The sequence below is a fragment of the Babylonia areolata genome, chromosome 1 (genome assembly GCF_041734735.1).
Source record: "Babylonia areolata isolate BAREFJ2019XMU chromosome 1, ASM4173473v1, whole genome shotgun sequence".
NCBI lineage: Eukaryota > Metazoa > Mollusca > Gastropoda > Neogastropoda > Buccinidae > Babylonia > Babylonia areolata.
In genome coordinates this window covers 11302599-11323989 of record NC_134876.1, presented here as the reverse complement: position 1 = coordinate 11323989, position 21391 = coordinate 11302599, and the positions used below count along the sequence as shown (strand labels likewise).

The following is a 21391-nucleotide window of genomic DNA, read 5'->3' as shown; positions in this document are numbered from 1 at the left end:
CTTGCACGCTATGGCGTTTTTGACAGCAGTTACTGACAAATTTCCCAAACAGTCCCACAAGTTTGTCTTCCAGTATTAGCTGACTGGGTTTAATATTTGGAATGTAATTTTGAATTTTTTGTATGAATTCTATTCTAATTTCTTTGTATAATTCGCAGTCATCTAAGAAATGAAATTCATCCTCTATTGTTTGACATTGTAAACATAGTCTCCTTTCTTTTGGAATGTTGAAATATCGGCCTTTTTCTATTGCTAAATCATGACAGGATTTTCTTAATTTGCACAGTGATTGTTTTTGATTATAATTAAGATATCCTTCAAGCAAATAAGGCTCGGTTCTGTATTCACGAGTAACTTTATTATAAAATAGTGTGTGTGTGTGTGTTTTCAGGTGGTGTGCCAGGTGTTCGGTCGGTAGTGGCTACAAGCAACAGATGATGACTGATAATGTTGGTGGTGGTGGTGGTGCGTGTGTGTGTGTGTTTTCAGGTGGTGTGCCAGGTGTTCGCCATCCTGTTCCACTACGCCTTCCTGACCACCTACCTGTGGGTGATGAACGAGGCGTTCAACATGTATATCGTCATTACCTACTCCGCCATCTCCAAGAGCGACCTCACAGACTCCGGCTCCATCTTCAGATACTACGTCATCGGATGGGGTCCGTGAGTTTCATGTTTGTGTGTGTGTGGGTGTGTGTGTGTGTGTGTCTGTGTTGTAAGTAATATGTATGCATATACGTCTGCATTTGTATGGTTGGCTGGTTCAGTTCCTGTTACTTTTGTGGATTGGTTTTTGACTCACTTGTGTAAACAAAGTGAGTCTATGTTTTAACCCGGTGTTCGGTTGTCTGTGTGTGTGTCTGTGTGTCCGTGGTAAACTTTAACATTGTCATTTTCTCTGCAAATACTTTGTCAGTTGACACTAAATTAGGCATAAAAATAGGAAAAATTCAGTTCTTTCCAGTCATCTTGTTTAAAACAATATTGCACCTCTGGGATGGGCACAAAAAAATAAAAAATGAAGCCTAATCATATGCAAACTGCATTTACTGTTATATTTATGTTTTTTGTATTCTCTAAACTTGGCATTTTGACCTCTTATTCTGACACAACAACAAGAGGAGTCATTATTATCATTTTTTGTTCAAACAGGAACTTCTTTTGCTAAGCATGGAAGTTTTATTTATTTTGCAAACGTTTTGGTGCAGATAGTAAAAAAGGGAAATTACTCTGTAATTAATGCTAGGGGACTTAAATCGAATCTGTTTAGGACTCTTTTTTTTCTTTTTTTCTTTTTTTTAACGCGAAGCTTTATAATAACAAATACAGAACACATTTTAACGAATAATTTTTTTTTTAAGTGTATCACAAGTGAGTCTTGAAAGCCTTGCCTCTCTTGTTGTTTTTGTTTTTCATTTATTACTTAAAAAGCTACGCGAAATGTTAACACAGTTTGATTCTCATCATTACCTTGTCGAATGCAGCTTTTATTCATTGTTTGCTGATCTATGGGGGCTTGGGGGGGGGTCTTCTAATATAAGGTTATCATTCAGTTATTGATGATACTGTGTATGTCATGTGCAGCATTCCCTGTTGTCTTGGTGGGAGCTTTCGTTGGAACAGTGGATGACTACTACGCCAAAGATATGTAAGATGTCTAGTAGTAGTAGTCGTAGTAGCAGTAGTAGCGGTGATGGTGGTGATGGTAGTGTGTGTGTGTGTGTGTGTGTGTGTGTGTGAAGTATCTTGAGCGTTAGTGAACTGACACAATATAATGTAATTTAAGTCCAGTTGATCTTGGACGTACTGGGTCAAGTCGGATGATATCGTGGTTTGGCATGTATTTATATGGGAATTGGCAATTAAATCCGCTAATCTAGTCTGCCAGACAGAAGAGGCAGTAGCAGTAGTAATAGCAGTAGTAGTAGTTGTAGGTGTAGAGTAGTAGTAGTAGTAGTAGTAGTAGTAGTATTGTTATCGTTATCATTGTTATTATTATTATTATTATTAGAAGACAGGCTTCTGTTCCAAAGAAAGCGGTCGGTGGATGATGATCCTAATAGGTAGCAACGGTGTACACGCCATTGGTGAGGTCTCTCGATTTTCAAACCAAAGATCTTGTACAGCTTCTTCTTCTTCTTCTTCTCTTCTTTCCGTTACACGACCAACATCGACTTGCCGATGACTCTGTCGTGGTTCATGCATGCTGGATATTTTCGTGTCTCCATAACCCACCGAGCACTGACATGGGTTTCAGGATCTTTAACGTGCGTATTTGATCTTCTGCGTGCGTACACGCACGAAGGGGGTTCAGGCACTAGCAGGTCTGCACATGTGTTGACCTGGGAGATCGGAAAAATCTCCACCCTTTACCCACCAGGCGCCGTTACCGTGATTCGAACCTGGGACCCCCAGATTGAAAGTCCATCTCGGCGATTGCTTCTTCTTCTTCTTCTTCTTGTGTGTGTGTCTGTCCAAGTGCCGTTAGCACATTAGAATTTAGATGAACATTTTTTTTCTCAATATTGTTAAGATGAAATTCAAAATATTGACAGATCATACACTACTGCATATAATTTGCGACACACAAACACACACATTTATTATGAAAGGCTACACGTAGAATGTTTCCTGAAAATGCCCCTCTGTGTGTGAGGCTGTGGCAAAAGTGCAGAAAAAGCAAAGTACATTGGGAGAGGGGATGGGGAGGGGGGGGAGAGAGAGAAATAGTTTGGTGTTGTTGAAATGATGCTGTATTTAAATACATTAACCTGGGGCAGGCTGTCAAGGTAGTGCAGCGTAGTTGGGTTTATGCGAAGGTCGGGCATCTGTTGCCGTTCATGTATATCATATAATGTATAGAAAGAGAGAGAAAGAGACACAGAGAGAGAGTGTGTGTGTATGTGTTTGTAACAGTATATGTGGTTTGATGTATATTGTTCAGACCGCACACTTTGACAACTCCTCGAAACTGAAACTTTATTATTATTATTATTATTATTATTATCATCATTATTACTATAATACGTGTGTATGTATGTGTTTATGTATGTATGTATATGTATTTTTACGTATGAGTTTGTATGAGCATATATACGTTTATTGTGCATCATTGTGAGTTGAAGACTGAGTGTGTTCCGTACGTGTGTGTGTGTGTGTGGATTGCAAAGCGCTTTGTGCAACGAGGAAAGCGCTGATAAATGTCCAGTTATTATTATTATCATTATCATCAAGTTTTTATTACTATTAATCATCATCAAGATTACTACTATCCTTATTGATAGATTGTTATTCATACAGGTGCTTTATTATTATTATCATTATCATCAATGTTATTATTATTATTAATCATCACCAAGATTACTATTATCCTTATTGATAGATTGTTATTCATACAGGTGCTGGGTGTCGGCAGATCACATGTGGCTGTTTTTAGGACCCGCCTTGGGAATCATAGGCGTAAGTGCTGGTTATGTTTTCAGTGTTGTTGTTTAGCGAAGGTGCCAGACTTTTTCTTCTGCTTCTGTTTCTGATTACATCCTTGTCTGTCTTTCTAGGGGTGTGTGGGGGGAGGGGTTGTTTGTTGTTTGTTTGAATCTGTCTGTGCTTTCTATCAATCTGTCTCTGTATTCCTCTGTCTCTCTGTCTCTCTCTCTCTTTCTTACTCTGTCTGTCTGTCTGTCTGTCTGTCTCTCTCTCTCTCTCTCTCTCTCTCTCTCTCTCTGTCTTTTTTTTGTCTCTGTGTCTCTCGTGTATTTACAAAATTTATTATTGTTGTGTCGTTATTGTTACTGTTGTTAGTTTTCACAAGGACAGATTGGAAGAGTAGGCAATGCCTAAAATCTTTATCCTTGAGTAATAAAGCTTTTGAATCTTGAATCTCTGTCTCTGTTTCTCTCTCTCTCTCTCTCTCTCTCTCTCTCTCTCTCTCTCTCTCTCACGCAGCAGTGCCGCACATCACAGCACTGAAGAAAAGGTAACGCACGCACGCATGCATGCACACACACACACACACACACACACACACACACACACACACACACACACACACACACACACACACACACACACACACACACACACACACACACACGACCGGTGTGTAAAATAACCCTTTTCAACACTTTCTGAGCTGATTGCTTGTTTCAGATCACCATTCTTGTTCTTATTTTTGCCGCCAAAGAACACAACGAAAACTCTTACACAAACAGCGAGAAGACGAATAAAATCATTACGTAAGTATAGTACCGTGTGTGTTGGGGGGGGGGGGAGAGGGGGCTTGGAGGGGGTGGGGGGGGGGGAGGTGAGTGGTCGCTGAGTTGCGTGTTAGTTGGTTAGGGTTTATTTTTCCTTCACCTCTGTTCTTCCCGTTCTTTCCTCGCCTCTTCAGTATTATTTCTTCGACGTGAATTTTCATAAATAACCTTAAATATACCTACCACTCAGTGCAAATTCTGTTTACGTCACACACTTGACTCGAACGGGCTATCTGTTTCAAGTCTCCAGATAACAATAATAATAATAATAATAATATAATGATAATAATAAGTAACTAACTTTGGAATCTCTTCACGTTTGTGACTATCACTGCATAGATAATAACTATTGTTGACGAATCTACTGTGATGTTGATAGTGCAACGCCGTTCCGTCCCTCACCCCTAATTATTCCCCAACCCCCACCCACCCACCCACCCACCCCCCTTCCTATGTTCGTGTGAGTGTTCTCGTTTAATGATGGAATGAATGTATCCGTTTTTAAAAGTTAATTTCTCTTAAGATATTTTCTCTACGACGAGCCTGAAGGTGAATTTCAGACAATAAAGTGATTGATTGATTGATTGATGTAACGATAAGGTTTTATATACCTCACCAGCCTTGCTTTGTTTATAAAAGAAAAGATATGTGAACACATTTACGAAAATGTGGCATTTACCTGTATTGACTTTATTCTGATTCTTAATACTTTGTTTGTCAGAATTCGAAGAAAAGTGATGTGTGCTATATTCATTTAGCTGCTTTTTTTTTGGGGGGGGGGGAGGGGTTCCGAGGGGGTTGGGGGGGGGGGGGCTGTTAGTTGTTGACTTGGATGAAAGGGGGAATTACAAATGCAGACATTTACTTGTGTTTTGACCTGCCTGTACGCCAGCATCCAGATGAAAGGGTTGTGGATACAGATCATTCTCATCACCGTCTGCTGGTCTTTCGCTATCATCTCCATCACCATGGTGGACCGCATCTTAAAATACCTGTACGCCCTCTTCAACTGTTTACAGGTATGTCATCACCTTAAGATACCTGTACGCCCTCTTCAGCTGTTTACAGGTATGTCATCACCTTAAGATACCTGTACGCCCTCTTCAACTGTTTACAGGTATGTCATCACCTTAAGATACCTGTGCACCCTCTTCAACTGTTTACAGGTATGTCATCTCATTGAAATACCTGTACACCTTCTTCAGCTGTTTACAGGTGTGTCATCACCTTAAAATACATGTACGCCCTCTTCAAATATTTACGGGTTATGTCATCACTTTGAAATTCCTGCACGCCCTCTTCAGCTGTTTACAGGTATGTCATCACCTTAAGATACCTGTGCACCCTCTTCAACTGTTTATAGGTATGTCATCACCTTAAGATACCTGTACGCCCTCTTCAGCTGTTTACAGGTATGTCATCACCTTAAGATACCTGTATGCCCTCTTCAACTGTTTATAGGTATGTCATCACCTTAAGATACCTGTGCACCCTCTTCAGCTGTTTACAGGTATGTCATCACCTTAAGATACCTGTACGCCCTCTTCAACTGTTTATAGGTATGTCATCACCTTAAGATACCTGTACGCCCTCTTCAACTGTTTACAGGTATGTCATCACCTTGAGATACCTGTACGCCCTCTTCAACTGTTTATAGGTATGTCATCACCTTAAGATACCTGTACGCCCTCTTCAACTGTTTACAGGTATGTCATCACCTTAAAATACCTGTACACCCTCTTCAACTGTTTACAGGTTTGTCGTCACCTTAAGATACCTGTACGCCCTCTTCAACTGTTTATAGGTATGTCATCACCTTAAGATACCTGTACGCCCTCTTCAACTGTTTACAGGTATGTCATCACCTTAAGATACCTGTACGCCCTCTTCAACTGTTTATAGGTATGTCATCACCTTAAGATACCTGTACGCCCTCTTCAACTGTTTACAGGTATGTCATCACCTTAAGATACCTGTACGTCCTCTTCAACTGTTTACAGGTATGTCATCACCTTGAGATACCTGTACGCCCCCTTCAGCTGTTTACAGGTATGTCGTCACCTTAAGATACCTGTACGCCCTCTTCAACTGTTTACAGGTATGTTATCACCTTGAGATACCTGTACACCCTCTTCAGCTGTTTACAGGTATGTCATCACCTTAAGATACCTGTACGCTCTCTTCAACTGTTTACAGGTATGTCATCACCTTAAGATACCTGTACGCTCTCTTCAACTGTTTACAGATATGTCATCACCTTGAGATATCTGTACACCCTCTTCAACTGTTTACAGGTATGTCATCACCTTAAGATACCTGTGCACCCTCTTCAGCTGTTTACAGGTATGTCATCTCATTGAAATACCTGTACACCCTCTTCAACTGTTTACAGGTATGTCGTCACCTTAAGATACCTGTGCACCCTCTTCAGCTGTTTACAGGTATGTCATCTCATTGAAATACCTGCACACCCTCTTCAACTGTTTACAGGTATGTCATCACCTTAAAATACATGTACGCCCTCTTCAAATAGTTACAGGTATGTCATCACTTTGATATACCTGCACGCCCTCTTCAACTGTTTACAGGTATGTCATCACCTTAAGATACCTGTGCACCCTCTTCAACTGTTTACAGGTATGTCATCACCTTAAGATACCTGTACGCCCTCTTCAGCTGTTTACAGGTATGTCATCACCTTAAGATACCTGTACGCTCTCTTCAACTGTTTACAGGTATGTCATCACCTTGAGATACCTGTGCGCCCTCTTCAGCTGTGTACAGGTATGTCATCACCTTAAGATACCTGTGCGCCCTCTTCAGCTGTTTACAGGTATGTCATCACCTTGAGATACCTGTACGCCCTCTTCAGCAGTTTACAGGTATGTCATCACCTTAAGATACCTGTGCACCCTCTTCAGCTGTTTACAGGTATGTCATCACCTTGAGATACCTGTACGCCCTCTTCAGCAGTTTACAGGTATGTCATCACCTTAAGATACCTGTACGCCCTCTTCAGCAGTTTACAGGTATGTCATCACCTTAAGATACCTGTGCACCCTCTTCAGCTGTTTACAGGTATGTCATCACCTTGAGATACCTGTACACCCTCTTCAACTTTTACAGGTATGTCATCACCTTAAAATACCTGTGCGCCCTCTTCAAATATTTACAGGTATGTCATCACTTTGAAATGCCTGCACGCCCTCTTCAACTGTTTACAGGTATGTCATCACCATGAAATACCTGCACGCTGCCTTCAGTTATTTACTGATATATATGTCAATAGATTAAGTCTTCAACTGTCTATATATACGTTGTCACATTGAAATAGACGTGTTTTCTACCTAAAACTATTCACAGGTGTGTTGTCACATTAGCATACCTGTTTGTCCATTTCAGCTATTTACAAACATGTCACTAATTTAGATACATGTACACGGTCTTTAACAGTTTACAAGTATGTCATCAAATTATGATAGGAATTGTTTACAGGTAAGACTCCACTTAAAACTAACGGCATACCTACATTCTCTTCACCTGTTTACAGATCTGTCATAAGATTGAAATAATTTTATGCTCCCTTCATATGTTTATATATATATATATATATATATATATATATATATATATATCGCCACATTAACATATTTTGCTCACTCTTCAACTCATTCCGGGTATGTCTTCACATTGAAATAAGTATACGCACTATTCCGTTCTTTAGAGGTATGCAATCACGATAAAAACGTGTACATTGTGACACATTCTTTACAGGTGAATCATTTCTTTGAAATAATTAAATGCCCTCTTCTGCTGTATACAAATAATATGTCTTCTCTTTGCCAGTTTATGATTAATCCTGAACATTGACTTTTTCTGTGTTTGTCTGTTCGTCGTCCTCTCTCTCTCTCTCTCTCTCTCTCTCTCTCTCTCTCTCTCTCTCTCTCTCTCTCTCTCTCTTTCTTTCTCTCTCTCTTTCTCTTACTGTCAGTCTCCCTCGGGCCCTCTCTGTCCCTCTCTCTCTATGTCTCCCTCTCATCATTCGCCGGTTCTCCCTGTAAGTGATTATGTAAGTGTGATTACGTTCATGATTTTTTTTTTTTTTTTTTTTTTTTTGCGTCTGCCCTCACCTACATCTTATGTCGTTTTTGTTCGCATTTGATTGTTTGCAACCTTTGCTAATACTGTTAACATTTTTTTTTCTCTTCTCAAGGCCTGACTAAGCGCGTTGGGTTACGCTGCTAGTCAGGCATCTGCTTGGCAGATGTGGTGTAGCGTATATGGATTTGTCCGAACGCAGTGACGCCTCCTTGAGCTACTGAAACTGATACTGAAACTACGTTCACTGGTTATGTGCGTATGCGCCGAGTGCTCTACGAGCGCGTGTGTGCAGTTTGAAATTAAACAACATTTTGATGGTAAATGATAAATTTATATTTGTTTCTTTGTTTCAGGGGGCGTTTTTCATCGTATTCAACTTATTGCTGCATGAAGAGGTGATCCATTCTTTCTTATCTTTATCTGCTAAGTGGAGTACCCGTTTGCTGGTTCTCTGTCTCTCTGTCTGTCTATGTCTCTCTGTCTCTCTCTTTCCCTCAGTATATGTTATGTTATATATCTTAACATATTTCAACACACACACACACACACACACACACACACAGATGATATATATGCGTGTGTATAGCTGTTATGCAATGTCTGTTTCTGCACGTTGTTTTTTGTTATCATTATTATCATCATCATCATCATCATTAGTAGAAAAAGTAATAGTAGTAGTAGCATTGATGTGTGTTTTGTTGTTGTTGTTGTTGTTGTAAATTTATATTAGTAGTAGTATCATCATCATTACTGATAGTATTGCTATCATTATTAGTAATATCAGTAGTAGTATCATCATCGGCACTGATAGTATTGCTATCATTAGTAGTAATATCAGTAGTAGTATCATCATCAGCACTGATAGTATTGCTATCATTAGTAGTAATATCAGTAGTAGTATCATCATCAGCACTGATAGTATTGCTATCATTAGTAGTAATATCAGTAGTAGTATCATCATCAGCACTGATAGTATTGCTATCATTAGTAGTAATATCAGTAGTAGTATCATCATCAGCACTGATAGTATTGCTATCATTAGTAGTAATATCAGTAGTAGTATCATCATCGGCACTGATAGTATTGCTATCATTAGTAGTAGTAGTAGTAGTAGTATCATCATTATCAAAGACAGTATTGCTATCATTATTACTAATACCATTCTTATTACAACAACAACAACAACAAAGAAGAACAAGAGAGGCAAGGCCTTCAAGACTCATTTGTGATAAATTAAGTCCCCTAGCATTAATTACAGAGTAATTTCCCTTTTTTACTATCTGCACCAAAACGTTTGCAAAATAAATAAAAATTCCATGCTTAGCAAAAGAAGTTCCTGTTTGAACAAAAAATGATAATAATGACTCCTCTTGTTGTTGTGTCAGAATATCAGATCAAAGTGCCAAGTTCAGAGAATACAAAAAAACATAAATATAACAGTAAATGCAGTTTGCATATAATTAGGCTTCTTTTTTAATTTTTTTTTGGTGCCCATCCCAGAGGTGCAATATTGTTTTAAACAAGATGACTGGAAAGAACTGAATTTTTCCTATTTTTATGCCAAATTTGGTGTCAACTGACAAAGTATTTGCAGAGAAAATGTCAATGTTAAAGTTTACCACGGACACACACACACACACACACACACACACACAACCGAACACCGGGTTAAAACATAGACTCACTTTGTTTACTCAAGTGAGTCAAAAAGGAATGTAACACTAAAAGGAAATGTTACAATCGACACGTGCGGTGTGGCAGGTGCGCGCGGTGATGAAGGGGCGGAGGAAGAAGAGGACGATGCAGTGGCAGGGCTACGAGCTGTCCGGGGATGACCTCTCGCTCCACTCCGCCCTCTCCTGCCACGTCAGTCTCCCTCCCCTCCCTCTCCCCCCCTCCCCCACCCCTCTCCTCCTTTTGTGTTTGGTGGTGGTGATGATGATGGTTTAGTGGTGACGGTGGTGATGGTTGGGGGTTTTTTGTTTGTTTTTTTAATGTACGCTTTTAGTTGACTTCATCAAGGTTTTGCGTCTTATACATATTATTGTTAGTATTAGTAGTTTTTTTTTAATGTATTTATCAATTATTTATTCACCCTTACGCTGCTGGTCAGGCATCTGCTTGACAGATGTGGTTTTAGCGTATTTGGATTTGTCCGAACGCAGTGACGCCTCTTTGAGCTACTGAAACTGAAACTGGTGATGGTGATGGTGTAGTGATGGTGATGAAAGTTGGTGGTGATGGTGTTGTGGTGGTGACAATTGGTGTGTTGATGTGGTGGCGGTGGTGACATGTGATGGCGTAGTGGTGATGGTGTAGTGGTGATGGTGTAGAAGTGGTGGTGACAGGTGATGGTGATGGTTTTGTGGTGATGGTGCAGTGATGGTGTGGCAGTTAGTGGTGATGGTGTAGTGGTGGTGGTGACAGTGTGATAGTGTAGTGGTGGTGGTGACAGTTAGTGGTGGTGGTGTAGTGGTGGTGGTGACAGTTAGTGGTGGTGGTGTAGTGGTGGTGGTGACAGTTAGTGGTGGTGGTGTAGTGGTGGTGGTGACAGTTAGTGGTGGTGGTGTAGTGGTGGTGGTGACAGTTAGTGGTGATGGTGTAGTGGTGGTGGTGACAGTGTGATAGTGTAGTGGTGGTGGTGACAGTTAGTGGTGGTGGTGTAGTGGTGGTGGTGACAGTTAGTGGTGATGGTGTAGTGGTGGTGGTGTAGTGGTGGTGATGGTGGTGGTGTTGTGATGGTGGTGACAGTTGGTGGTGGTCGTCGTCGTGGGAAAATTTCCACTGTATTGTAAGGGTTTCCATATTGGCATGTTGGTTAATATAATTTTGTTGTTGTCGTTCTCTTCCTTTATTCTACGTTTCCACATTAAGACAAGCTTTTGGGATAAGCGGATCCGGATTCTAGCTGCAAACCTTTCAGTTATCACATTACAAAAACTCAACCGCTGCCACCTATGGTATAGCCGTATTGATGCTGCTGACGATGATAAGGTACATGGTGACGATGCTAATAACAACAACGATGATGGAAACCATGCAATGAGGATTATAGAAGTGGTGAGGAGGAGACCGTGGGAAGTCGACGATGAAATGAGGAAGATGACGGAGATGCAAGCATGACGAAAATGATGGCGATGTTAATGGATGATGGCAGCGATGGTTGTGATGATGACTATGATGATGAGGGCTGGTATGGTTGGTTAGTTTGACTTGTTGCACTGGACACGAGATGAGAAATGAAGACGTGGCATGGTGCTGGTGACAGGTGAGGAATGCGTTGTTGTGGAGGTGGATGGTATATGCTATACTGTTGGTGCTTTAATAGTATCATTGATGACTTATGATATTTTAAAGAAAACTTTTCTTGTGGACTTCTGTGGTTGCATGAATATGCTCACAAGATCGGATGATCCCTCCATGATTATGCAGTTACACACAACACGTACATTTATGCCCCTACGTGTAAGATACCTGTATTATATATACCTGTGTACACCTGTGCCCGCATGTGTGTTTTCAGGAAGGCCAGGAGACAGTGGGACTGGAGACTCGGCCCAGGAGGCCCGGGCGGCAGAAAGCCAAGACCCGCATTGAGGCCAGCAGTGATGAGGCTTCCGACCACTCGGACTCCGAGATGATCAGCTCTGTGTAGGCCGGACCTGTACTGTGACAGATGATAGTCTGTGTGTAAACCTACTGTACTGTGAAAGATAATCAGCTCTGTAGGCTTGAGCTGTCATGTGACAGGTAACCAGTTTGTAGGATTGAGCTGTGACATATGATCAGCTTTGTAATGGCCTGCTGTACCCTGACAGATAATCAGCTCTGTGTGGGCTTGAGCTGTTGCAGACAATCAGCTCTGCGTAGGATTGGGCTGGACAGATAATCAGCTCTGTGCATCAGCCCGTGCCATGACAGATAATCAGCTCTGTGTAGGTTGAGCTGTGACAGATAATCAGCTCTGTGTCGTGACAGATAATCAGCTCTGTGCAGGCTTGAGCTGTGACAGATAATCAGCTCTGTGTAGGCTTGAGCTGTGACAGATAATCAGCTCTGTGTCGTGACAGATAATCAGCTCTGTGTAGGCTTGAGCTGTGACCGATAATCAGCTCTGTGCAGGCTTGAGCTGTGACAGATAATCAGCTCTGTGCAGGCTTGAGCTGTGACAGATAATCAGCTCTGTGCAGGCTTGAACTGTGACAGATAATCAGATCTGTGTAGGCAGTCTGTGCCGTGAAGAATGATCAGCTTTGTTTAGGTTTGCGCTGCTCCTTGACAAGACAATCAGCTTTAGCTCTGTGTTTGTTGCCGTCTGTGACAAACGATAAGCTCAGTGTAAAAGTCTGTGCTAAGACTGACAGCAATAATTGTTCTCATAGACTGTGTCCAACTGCTTGTTAGTTGCCAGCATTATTTTAGCAGTCTGGTGTGTTTGGCGGAGCCGTTTTTTGACAGACAGATAAATGTACGCTATCGTTTTGGTTTTGCCTTTCGTTCCTTTATTTCTAAACTGATTATTTTTTCTGTGGATCAGCTTTAAACTGACAGTCAGGTCGTATGGACGTATGGACGTCGTATGGACGTGATGGCGTTAGAATAAAATCCAGTCATGAAAGTTGATTTCTCAAACTGCTCAGAAGTGAAAGCATTCTAAAACATCATTCCCAGCACGTCTCTTAAACGCCACTGACGTTACCCAGATGCTGATGACAGAAACTACATGTCAGGGTAGGTTAAAATTCAAAGCTACACATCCCATGTCCTTTTACGGCCATAGGATAGGATAAGTCAAAGCTACACATCTCATGTCCTTTTACGGCAGTAGGGTAGGTTAAAAGTCCGAGTTACGCATCCCATGTCGTTTTACAGGCACAGGGTAGGTTACAGTCAAAGCTATATCTCCAATGTCCTTTTACGGCCTTAGGGTAAGTTACAGTCAAAGCTACACATCCCATTTCCTTTTACGGCAGTAGGTTAGGTTACAGTCAAAGCTACACATCCCATGTCCTTTTACAGCAGTAAGTTAGGTTACAGTCAAAGCTACACATCCCATGTCCTTTTACGGCAGTAGGTTAAGTTACAGTCAAAGCTACACATCCCATGTCCTTTTACAGCAGTAGGTTAGGTTACAGTCAAAGCTACACATCCCATGTCCTTTTATGGCAGTAGGATAGGTTACAGTCAAAGCTACAGATCCATTTCCCTTTTACGGCAGTAGGGTAGGTTACAGTCAAAGTTACACATCTAGTCCTTTCACGGCAGTAGGGTAGGTTTCAGTCAAAGCTACACATCCCATGTCCTTTTACGGCAGTAGGGTAGGTTACAGTCAAAACTACACATCCCATGTCCTTTTACGGCAGTAGGGTAGGTCACAGTCAAAGCTACACATCCCATGTCCTTTTACGGCAGTAGGGTAGGTTACAGTCAAAGCTACACATCCCATGTCCTTTTACGGCAGTAGGGTAGGTTACAGTCAAAGCTACACATCCCATGTCCTTTTACGGCAGTAGGGTAGGTTACAGTCAAAGCTACACATCCCATGTCCTTTTACGGCAGTAGGGTAGGTTACAGTCAAAGCTACACATCCCATGTCCTTTTACGGCAGTAGGGTAGGTCACAGTCAAAGCTACACATCCCATGTCCTTTTACGGCAGTAGGGTAGGTCACAGTCAAAGCTACACATCCCATGTCCTTTTACGGCAGTAGGGTAGGTCACAGTCAAAGCTACACATCCCATGTCCTTTTATGGCAGTAGGGTAGGTCACAGTCAAAGCTACACATCCCATGTCCTTTTACGGCAGTAGGGTAGGTTACAGTCAAAACTACACATCCCATGTCCTTTTACGGCAGTAGCTTAGGTTACAGTCAAAGCTACACATCCCATGTCCTTTTACGGCAGTAGGATAGGTTACAGTCAAAGCTACAGATCCATTTCCCTTTTACGGCAGTAGGGTAGGTTACAGTCAAAGTTACACATCTAGTCCTTTCACGGCAGTAGGGTAGGTTACAGTCAAAGCTACACATCCCATGTCCTTTCACGGCAGTAGGGTAGGTTACAGTCAAAGCTACACATCCCATGTCCTTTCACGGCAGTAGGGTAGTTTACAGTCAAAACTACACATCCAGCATCCTTTTACGGCAATAGGGTAGGTTACAGTCAAAGCTACACATCCCATGTCCTTTTACGGCAGTAGGGTAGGTTACAGTCAAAGCTACACATCCCATGTCCTTTTACGGCCATAGGATAGGTTACAGTCAAAGCTACACATCCCATGTCCTTTTACGGCAGTAGGGTAGGTTACAGTCAAAGTTACACATCCCATGTCCTTTTACGGCAGTAGGGTAGGTTACAGTCAAAGCTACACATCCCATGTCCTTTTACGGCAGTAGGGTAGGTTACAGTCAAAGCTACACATCCCATGTCCTTTTACGGCAGTAGGTTAGGTTACAGTCAAAGCTACACATCCCATGTCCTTTTACGGCAGTAGGGTAGGTTACAGTCAAAGCTACACATCCCATGTCCTTTTACGGCAGTAGGGTAGGTCACAGTCAAAGCTACACATCCCATGTCCTTTTACGGCAGTAGGGTAGGTCACAGTCAAAGCTACACATCCCATGTCCTTTTACGGCAGTAGGTTAGGTTACAGTCAAAGCTACACATCCCATGTCCTTTTACGGCAGTAGGGTAGGTTACAGTCAAAGCTACACATCCCATGTCCTTTTACGGCAGTAGGGTAGGTCACAGTCAAAGCTACACATCCCATGTCCTTTTACGGCAGTAGGTTAGGTTACAGTCAAAGCTACACATCCCATGTCCTTTTACGGCAGTAGGGTAGGTTACAGTCAAAGCTACACATCCCATGTCCTTTTACGGCAGTAGGGTAGGTCACAGTCAAAGCTACACATCCCATGTCCTTTTACGGCAGTAGGGTAGGTTACAGTCAAAGCTACACATCCCATGTCCTTTTACGGCAGTAGGGTAGGTCACAGTCAAAGCTACACATCCCATGTCCTTTTACGGCAGTAGGGTAGGTCACAGTCAAAGTTACACATCCCATGTCCTTTTACGGCAGTAGGGTAGGTCACAGTCAAAGCTACACATCCCATGTCCTTTTACGGCAGTAGGGTAGGTTACAGTCAAAGCTACACATCCCATGTCCTTTTACAGCAGTAGGGTAGGTTACAGTCAAAGTTACACATCCCATGTCCTTTTACGGCAGTAGGGTAGGTTACAGTCAAAGCTACACATCCCATGTCCTTTTACGGCAGTAGGTTAGGTTACAGTCAAAGCTACAGATCCATTTCCCTTTTACAGCAGTAGGGTAGGTCACAGTCAAAGCTACAGATCCATTTCCCTTTTACGGCAGTAGGGTAGGTCACAGTCAAAGCTACACATCCCATGTCCTTTTACGGCAGTAGGTTAGGTCACAGTCAAAGCTACACATCCAGTGTCCTTTCACGGCAGTAGGGTAGGTTACAGTCAAAGCTACACATCCCATGTCCTTTCACGGCAGTAGGGTAGGTTACAGTCAAAGCTACACATCCCATGTCCTTTTACGGCAGTAGGGTAGGTCACAGTCAAAGTTACACATCCCATGTCCTTTTACGGCAGTAGGGTAGGTCACAGTCAAAGTTACACATCCCATGTCCTTTTACGGCAGTAGGGTAGGTCACAGTCAAAGTTACACATCCCATGTCCTTTTACGGCAGTAGGGTAGGTTACAGTCAAAGCTACACATCCCATGTCCTTTTACGGCAGTAGGGTAGGTCACAGTCAAAGCTACACATCCCATGTCCTTTTACGGCAGTAGGGTAGGTTACAGTCAAAGCTACACATCCCATGTCCTTTTACGGCAGTAGGGTAGGTCACAGTCAAAGCTACACATCCCATTGAGCTAGTAAATTAAAATTCTCTGTGTCTTGGGTCAGCATAGGAAGGTGTGGCTCGACTTTCTCCTTCCGTTATGTTAGCCTTCACCCAGCCGAAAATTAATCAGGTATCTATTCACACCTCGGTGGAATGATGAATATTGGAGTGAAGTGGTTTTTCCTTGGACACAACGCTATGCCGAAACCAGACCTTGAAACCCAATCAATGGTGAACACTGGATTGTAGAAATCCAACATCCAACCGATCCTGTCACAACTGCTCCACTCATGTGAGGTCCAACAGAATACGAACAAATGAATACGCTTAATAGCCAAAAAAAAGCGTAAGACGAGACAGCATAATCCTGACAAGATGGCGTGGAGAGCCTTGGCCAAAGGAATGATTCAGCGCTTATAGCTTTTAGAGGCGTTTGATTGGCGAAGAGCGGACCGGGCAAGACGGCTCGTCTTTTCACTGTTAGCCACACGAAATTTGGCCAAGCAGAGCAAACCGATAGGCCTAGTTTGCATCAGTTTCACATGGTAAGTATATGTATCACCAAACATGGAGTATAATACAAACCTCTCCTGTCTATACTTTGGTACAGATATATTCTTTTTGGCAGCAGCACTTGTCCAACATAAAATAAACCAACCGAAATGAAATTAAAGCCCAACCTTGACTTCTTTCTTGTTTCTGATGGAGAAAAAAGATCCAAAGGAAATGTATTTCAAAGCGAAAAGGAAATCCAGTAAGAAAAAAATTTGTGCTTCCATTTCATGATCACAACCCTGTTCTCTTGAGCACGTACGCCCTTTCGTAATCAGGTTGATTTGTTACGATTGTATTGTATTGTATTGTATTAGGCTACGGTTACAACAAATTTCTCTGTGTGAAATGCAAGCATAAGGGAAGAACGCGTCGCCAAAATCTGTCTCCGCTTTTTTCTTTCTTTTTTTTCCTTGCCTTTTTTCCCTTCTTCTTCGTTTATTTTTTAATCTGTAAGGGAAAACAACTTTTGTTGGCATATGCTATTTTGCTGGTGCAAGGTGCCACTTATCTGGAAAAAAAAAAGAATGGATGTTCTTCATTTTAGATTAGTGGGAGTAATCATGCTGCATGTAGGGGATCGGAGGCAGGGCCCCTGTGAATCACCACCCAGAACTTTTTTTTTCGGAGAGAGAGATATATTGAATTTGAAAGCAGTGCATACACATGCACAGATACATCTTGCATTCTTTCCTCCTACCATCTCCCCTCTCTTTCTGTCTGCCTCCCTCTCTCTCTCTCTTGTTTACACACAGTTGAATTGAAACCACACATACACACGCGTGTGCGCACTCACGCTCGCTTGCTGTCTCTCTCTCTGTGTCTTTCTTTCTCCCCTGAACACACACACACACACACACAGAGTCCATGCTGCGAAACTCGCAGCGGATCCGCTATTTTCAGCGGAAGAGCAGTTGATTTCAGAGAAAAAAAGTCACTCCCCAAATCCCCGCCCCCCCCCCCTCCCCTCCTGCAGGCTTCACTTTCATGATTTGCTGATGTACCCCTCCCCTCTTTCTTGAGACTCTACCAGTGCTGAGGGAAGGGAGGGTATGAGGAGGGGGGGTATGAAACCACTGTCAATGACTGTGGCAACTTTGGCATTGAGCCAAGACACTGACCACTAGCTCTAGCTGAGAATCCTTGACTGCTGAAAGTGACATAACCAAAACTGTTTAACACATCAGGCCTACCCAATAAATGAAGGGTGGCTGCGATTTCTGGAGGAACAAGTGCGACACTCAGTAGGAGGCAGTTCCCCCTCGAAAATCGTTGTGTGTTATTGATTGCACCCACCCACCCTGTTAGACAAGTGGGATGGCGTGTTGAGCCACTACCCCACTAATTCAGTTTTTGTATGGGCAGTGCTGCTGTTGTCCATGGTCCCAGGCTGCCTCTTCTGATTCCGTTTAGGCCTAGCTCTTTCTTTTGTGAGGAATTCCCACCAGCGTGCATTTTGTCTGTCTGTCTGTCTCTCTGTCCTTCTGTCTGTTAGTCTGACTCTCTGAGTAAATCTCTGGTTTTTATAACTAACCCCCAGTTTCCATGCTGAATCTAGCAAGCAATCATAACTTGTTCTTAGCCAAACAGTTAAAAAATAAATAAATAAATAAAACGTGCCGATTACAACACACCTGAATGTAGAATAATGCAGCTTATCTCGCATAACACGAAACTAGTATTAGCTTACTCGGGAAATCTATTTTGCTGACAAATGATAGATAATAATCAGTATAATAATGTTCGATGAAGTGATCATGATGCTGATGACGACGATGATGTGTGTTATATGTGGTGTTTGGTTTGGATGTTGATGGGTCAGTACATTATTTCACAGGAAGGGTTAAGTGTACACTCTCTCTGATATAAAGCAGAATACCATGAAATATAGTTGGCTGAGACTGCTTGTGTCTGAATGAACGTTTTGGGTGTAAACATTTCTATTGGGTCTGTCCTGCTTTTTCTTGTCATTCTCAGAATCTTTCAGTATGATAACAAGTTCGTCTGCGTGGTGTTCTTATGCTGCAATGATGTGTGTAACAGGATGGATGTTGTGCCAGTGGTCATTATCTCCAATTCGGGGATACGTTATAGGGGATGAATACTGTCTGATACATATATGTTTGTTATTGTTAATGCCATTTAAAGTGAGAATGTTAAACGACGTGTTTTTTTTATCATTGACTGATGATTCTTCCAGGACATGCTTTTCAACAAGATGGTTGTGGAAATAGTTGTAGTTGTTATGTGTCTGTTAGTTGTGTAGAAATGATCTGATACATCGACCAAGCAAGTGTCTACATTCTGTCAGGTTGTATTTTATTTTGTTGTTTCGTTGATTTGTTTTTTCGTATGTATGTGAAATACTCGAAGTGGAAATAAAATATTTGAAATGTTTATATGGTACTGCTGCACATGATAGTAAGTGCGTATTTGTTCTGGCGCGCGCGCCCTCGTCTCTGTGTGTGTGTGTGTGTGTGTGTGTGTGTGTGTGTTTCTCAGATCATGATATATGCCTTTGTGAGAGTGGGAGTGGGCACATTTACGTCGTGCCTATGCCAGTGCGACTGTGCAACACTCAAAACTGCCCGCTCAAGTTAGTGTGTGTGTGCGTGTATGCGTGTGTTTGTGCGCGCGCTCATTGAAAGCAAATTGTGCTTGAATACACACATTTCGCAAAGCGTCTTGAACTGAAACGGGAGGATTAAAACATGAAGCTGGAAACTCAACGACAGATCCATGCCTCAGACTTTCACCCACCGAACACGATCGACAAGCCGGTGAAACCTGTTTCGAAAGAACTGTTTAAAAAAGAAAAACTCTAAGGAACTTACAAAAGCACCCAAGTACACCAGTTTGCAATGCAAAAACAGATCCGTGATAATTATCATGTCGTCCATGTTTAAGTCCGCTGTGAACGCATATAAAACACCATCGGTTAATGAGGCTGGATGGATTTTGTGCGGAATATATTGACGGCTGGGCAACATAAACATCTTGTCAAGTTTCAGGGAGTGAGAGGGGGATAGAAATACAGAGAGATGAAATGAGATACATATATGTATATATAGAAAGAGAGAGAGAGAGAGAGGAAATGTGTGTATATATATAATTATATATATATATATGTGTGTGTGTGTGTGCGCGCGCGTATAATTATCATAACGCACACACACACACACACACACACACACACACACACACACACACATTACGCATGCAAACTGCTTTATTTCAACACAACCATGCACGCACGTACGCTTGTATGCACGCATACACACTACAAATTCCGTGCATGTGCACGAAGACACGCATGCATGCATATACAACATACACATGCGCACATGAAAAACGCAGGCTGTTAACCAATAATTATATTTCCCAACGTTCTCCCATACTCCCACCCCGTCCTCCTCCTCCTCCTCTACCCTTCCTCATGTTCGAAACAAGCGATGCGTACAGACACTGACAAAAAGTTCAGTTTAGGAAATACATGTGGAGTTCACACACACACACACACACACACACACACACACACACACTCACACACACACACACACACAGGGAGAGAAAGAGAGACGGGAGTTGAGGTGGGGGGGGAGGGGGGGGAGCACAGTCACGTAGTTAGAAAAAAAGTTTGTTTACCGGTTACCATGGTCATCCAATCAATCTGTCGCAAAGCTCCACTCCGCTTTGTCAGTTGTGTGCCCATGGTGGAGAAACAACATGACGAAATCATGGAGCGTCAGATTTCAGGGGACGGCATCAGTGGATTCCGTTGTTTTCGGTGAAAATGCAGGGGGTTTTGATTGCTGTTCTCAATAGTGAAAGAGAGTGAAGTGATCACACACACACGCGCATACACAAACACACACATACACACAAGTCGCGTGCAGGCACGCGCGCGCGGACACACACACACACACACACACACACACACACACACACACGAAGAGGCTGTTTATGCTCTTTTGTGTGCCTCTGTGTGTGTTGTGTAAGGGGTCGCAAGCATGCGCGCGTGTGTGGGAGCCGTCCAGTTCAGTTGCAGTTCTCTCTCTCTCTCTCTCTCTCTCTCTCTCTCCACGCCACGGTATTAGCTGTACGGGTCAAAACTACCCCAACTCTTTATCAATGATGTCGCAATACTGCGAGACATCCACAGGCACATGACTGAAATCACAAAAATGGCAAACGTGTGTTCATTTTGATACAGGCCTTCTCCCCCCACCCTCCTACACCTCATTGTTACTTGTTTTGAGAATCATGTCCCAGGCTACCATGCACTCTATAAAAAGGGCCGGAGAAAAACAGAGGAAAGGAAGTGTTTAATTAACGTCACAATTAGAAGAACGGTTAATTTCTGTCAAACAGTTTCTACATGCATCGCTCGATTTCATTAACTGAAATGAAGGCTGATAGTGTCATGTTAAAATCAGGTTTAACACATAGGGTGTTGACAGTCGAGGTGAGGGGTTGTGTCTGTATTCAGTTACTTTTTTTTTTTTTTTTTAATGACCGATTTCTGGAATGGCCATGTATACGTTATTTGAGGTAAAAACAAAACAAAACAAAAACTATATAGCTGCGAAACGGTAGCAAGAAACTGTAGTTTA

General features: G+C 42.3%; 1 protein-coding gene across 1 annotated transcript in view; it reads left to right on the top strand.

Moving 5' to 3' along the window:
• LOC143290915 (cadherin EGF LAG seven-pass G-type receptor 1-like) overlaps positions 1–12091 on the top strand; it is a 90431-nt gene extending 78340 nt beyond the window's left edge. Inside the window, exons 19-26 of the mRNA XM_076600478.1 lie at positions 490–658; positions 1584–1647; positions 3398–3458; positions 4149–4234; positions 5148–5274; positions 8710–8751; positions 10118–10222; positions 11880–12091. Of these exons, the coding sequence (XP_076456593.1) occupies positions 490–658; positions 1584–1647; positions 3398–3458; positions 4149–4234; positions 5148–5274; positions 8710–8751; positions 10118–10222; positions 11880–12011 (786 nt within the window). The 3' untranslated portion in view covers positions 12012–12091. The remainder of the gene's footprint in view (positions 1–489; positions 659–1583; positions 1648–3397; positions 3459–4148; positions 4235–5147; positions 5275–8709; positions 8752–10117; positions 10223–11879) is intronic.
• Positions 12092–21391: the final 9300 nt, after the last annotated feature.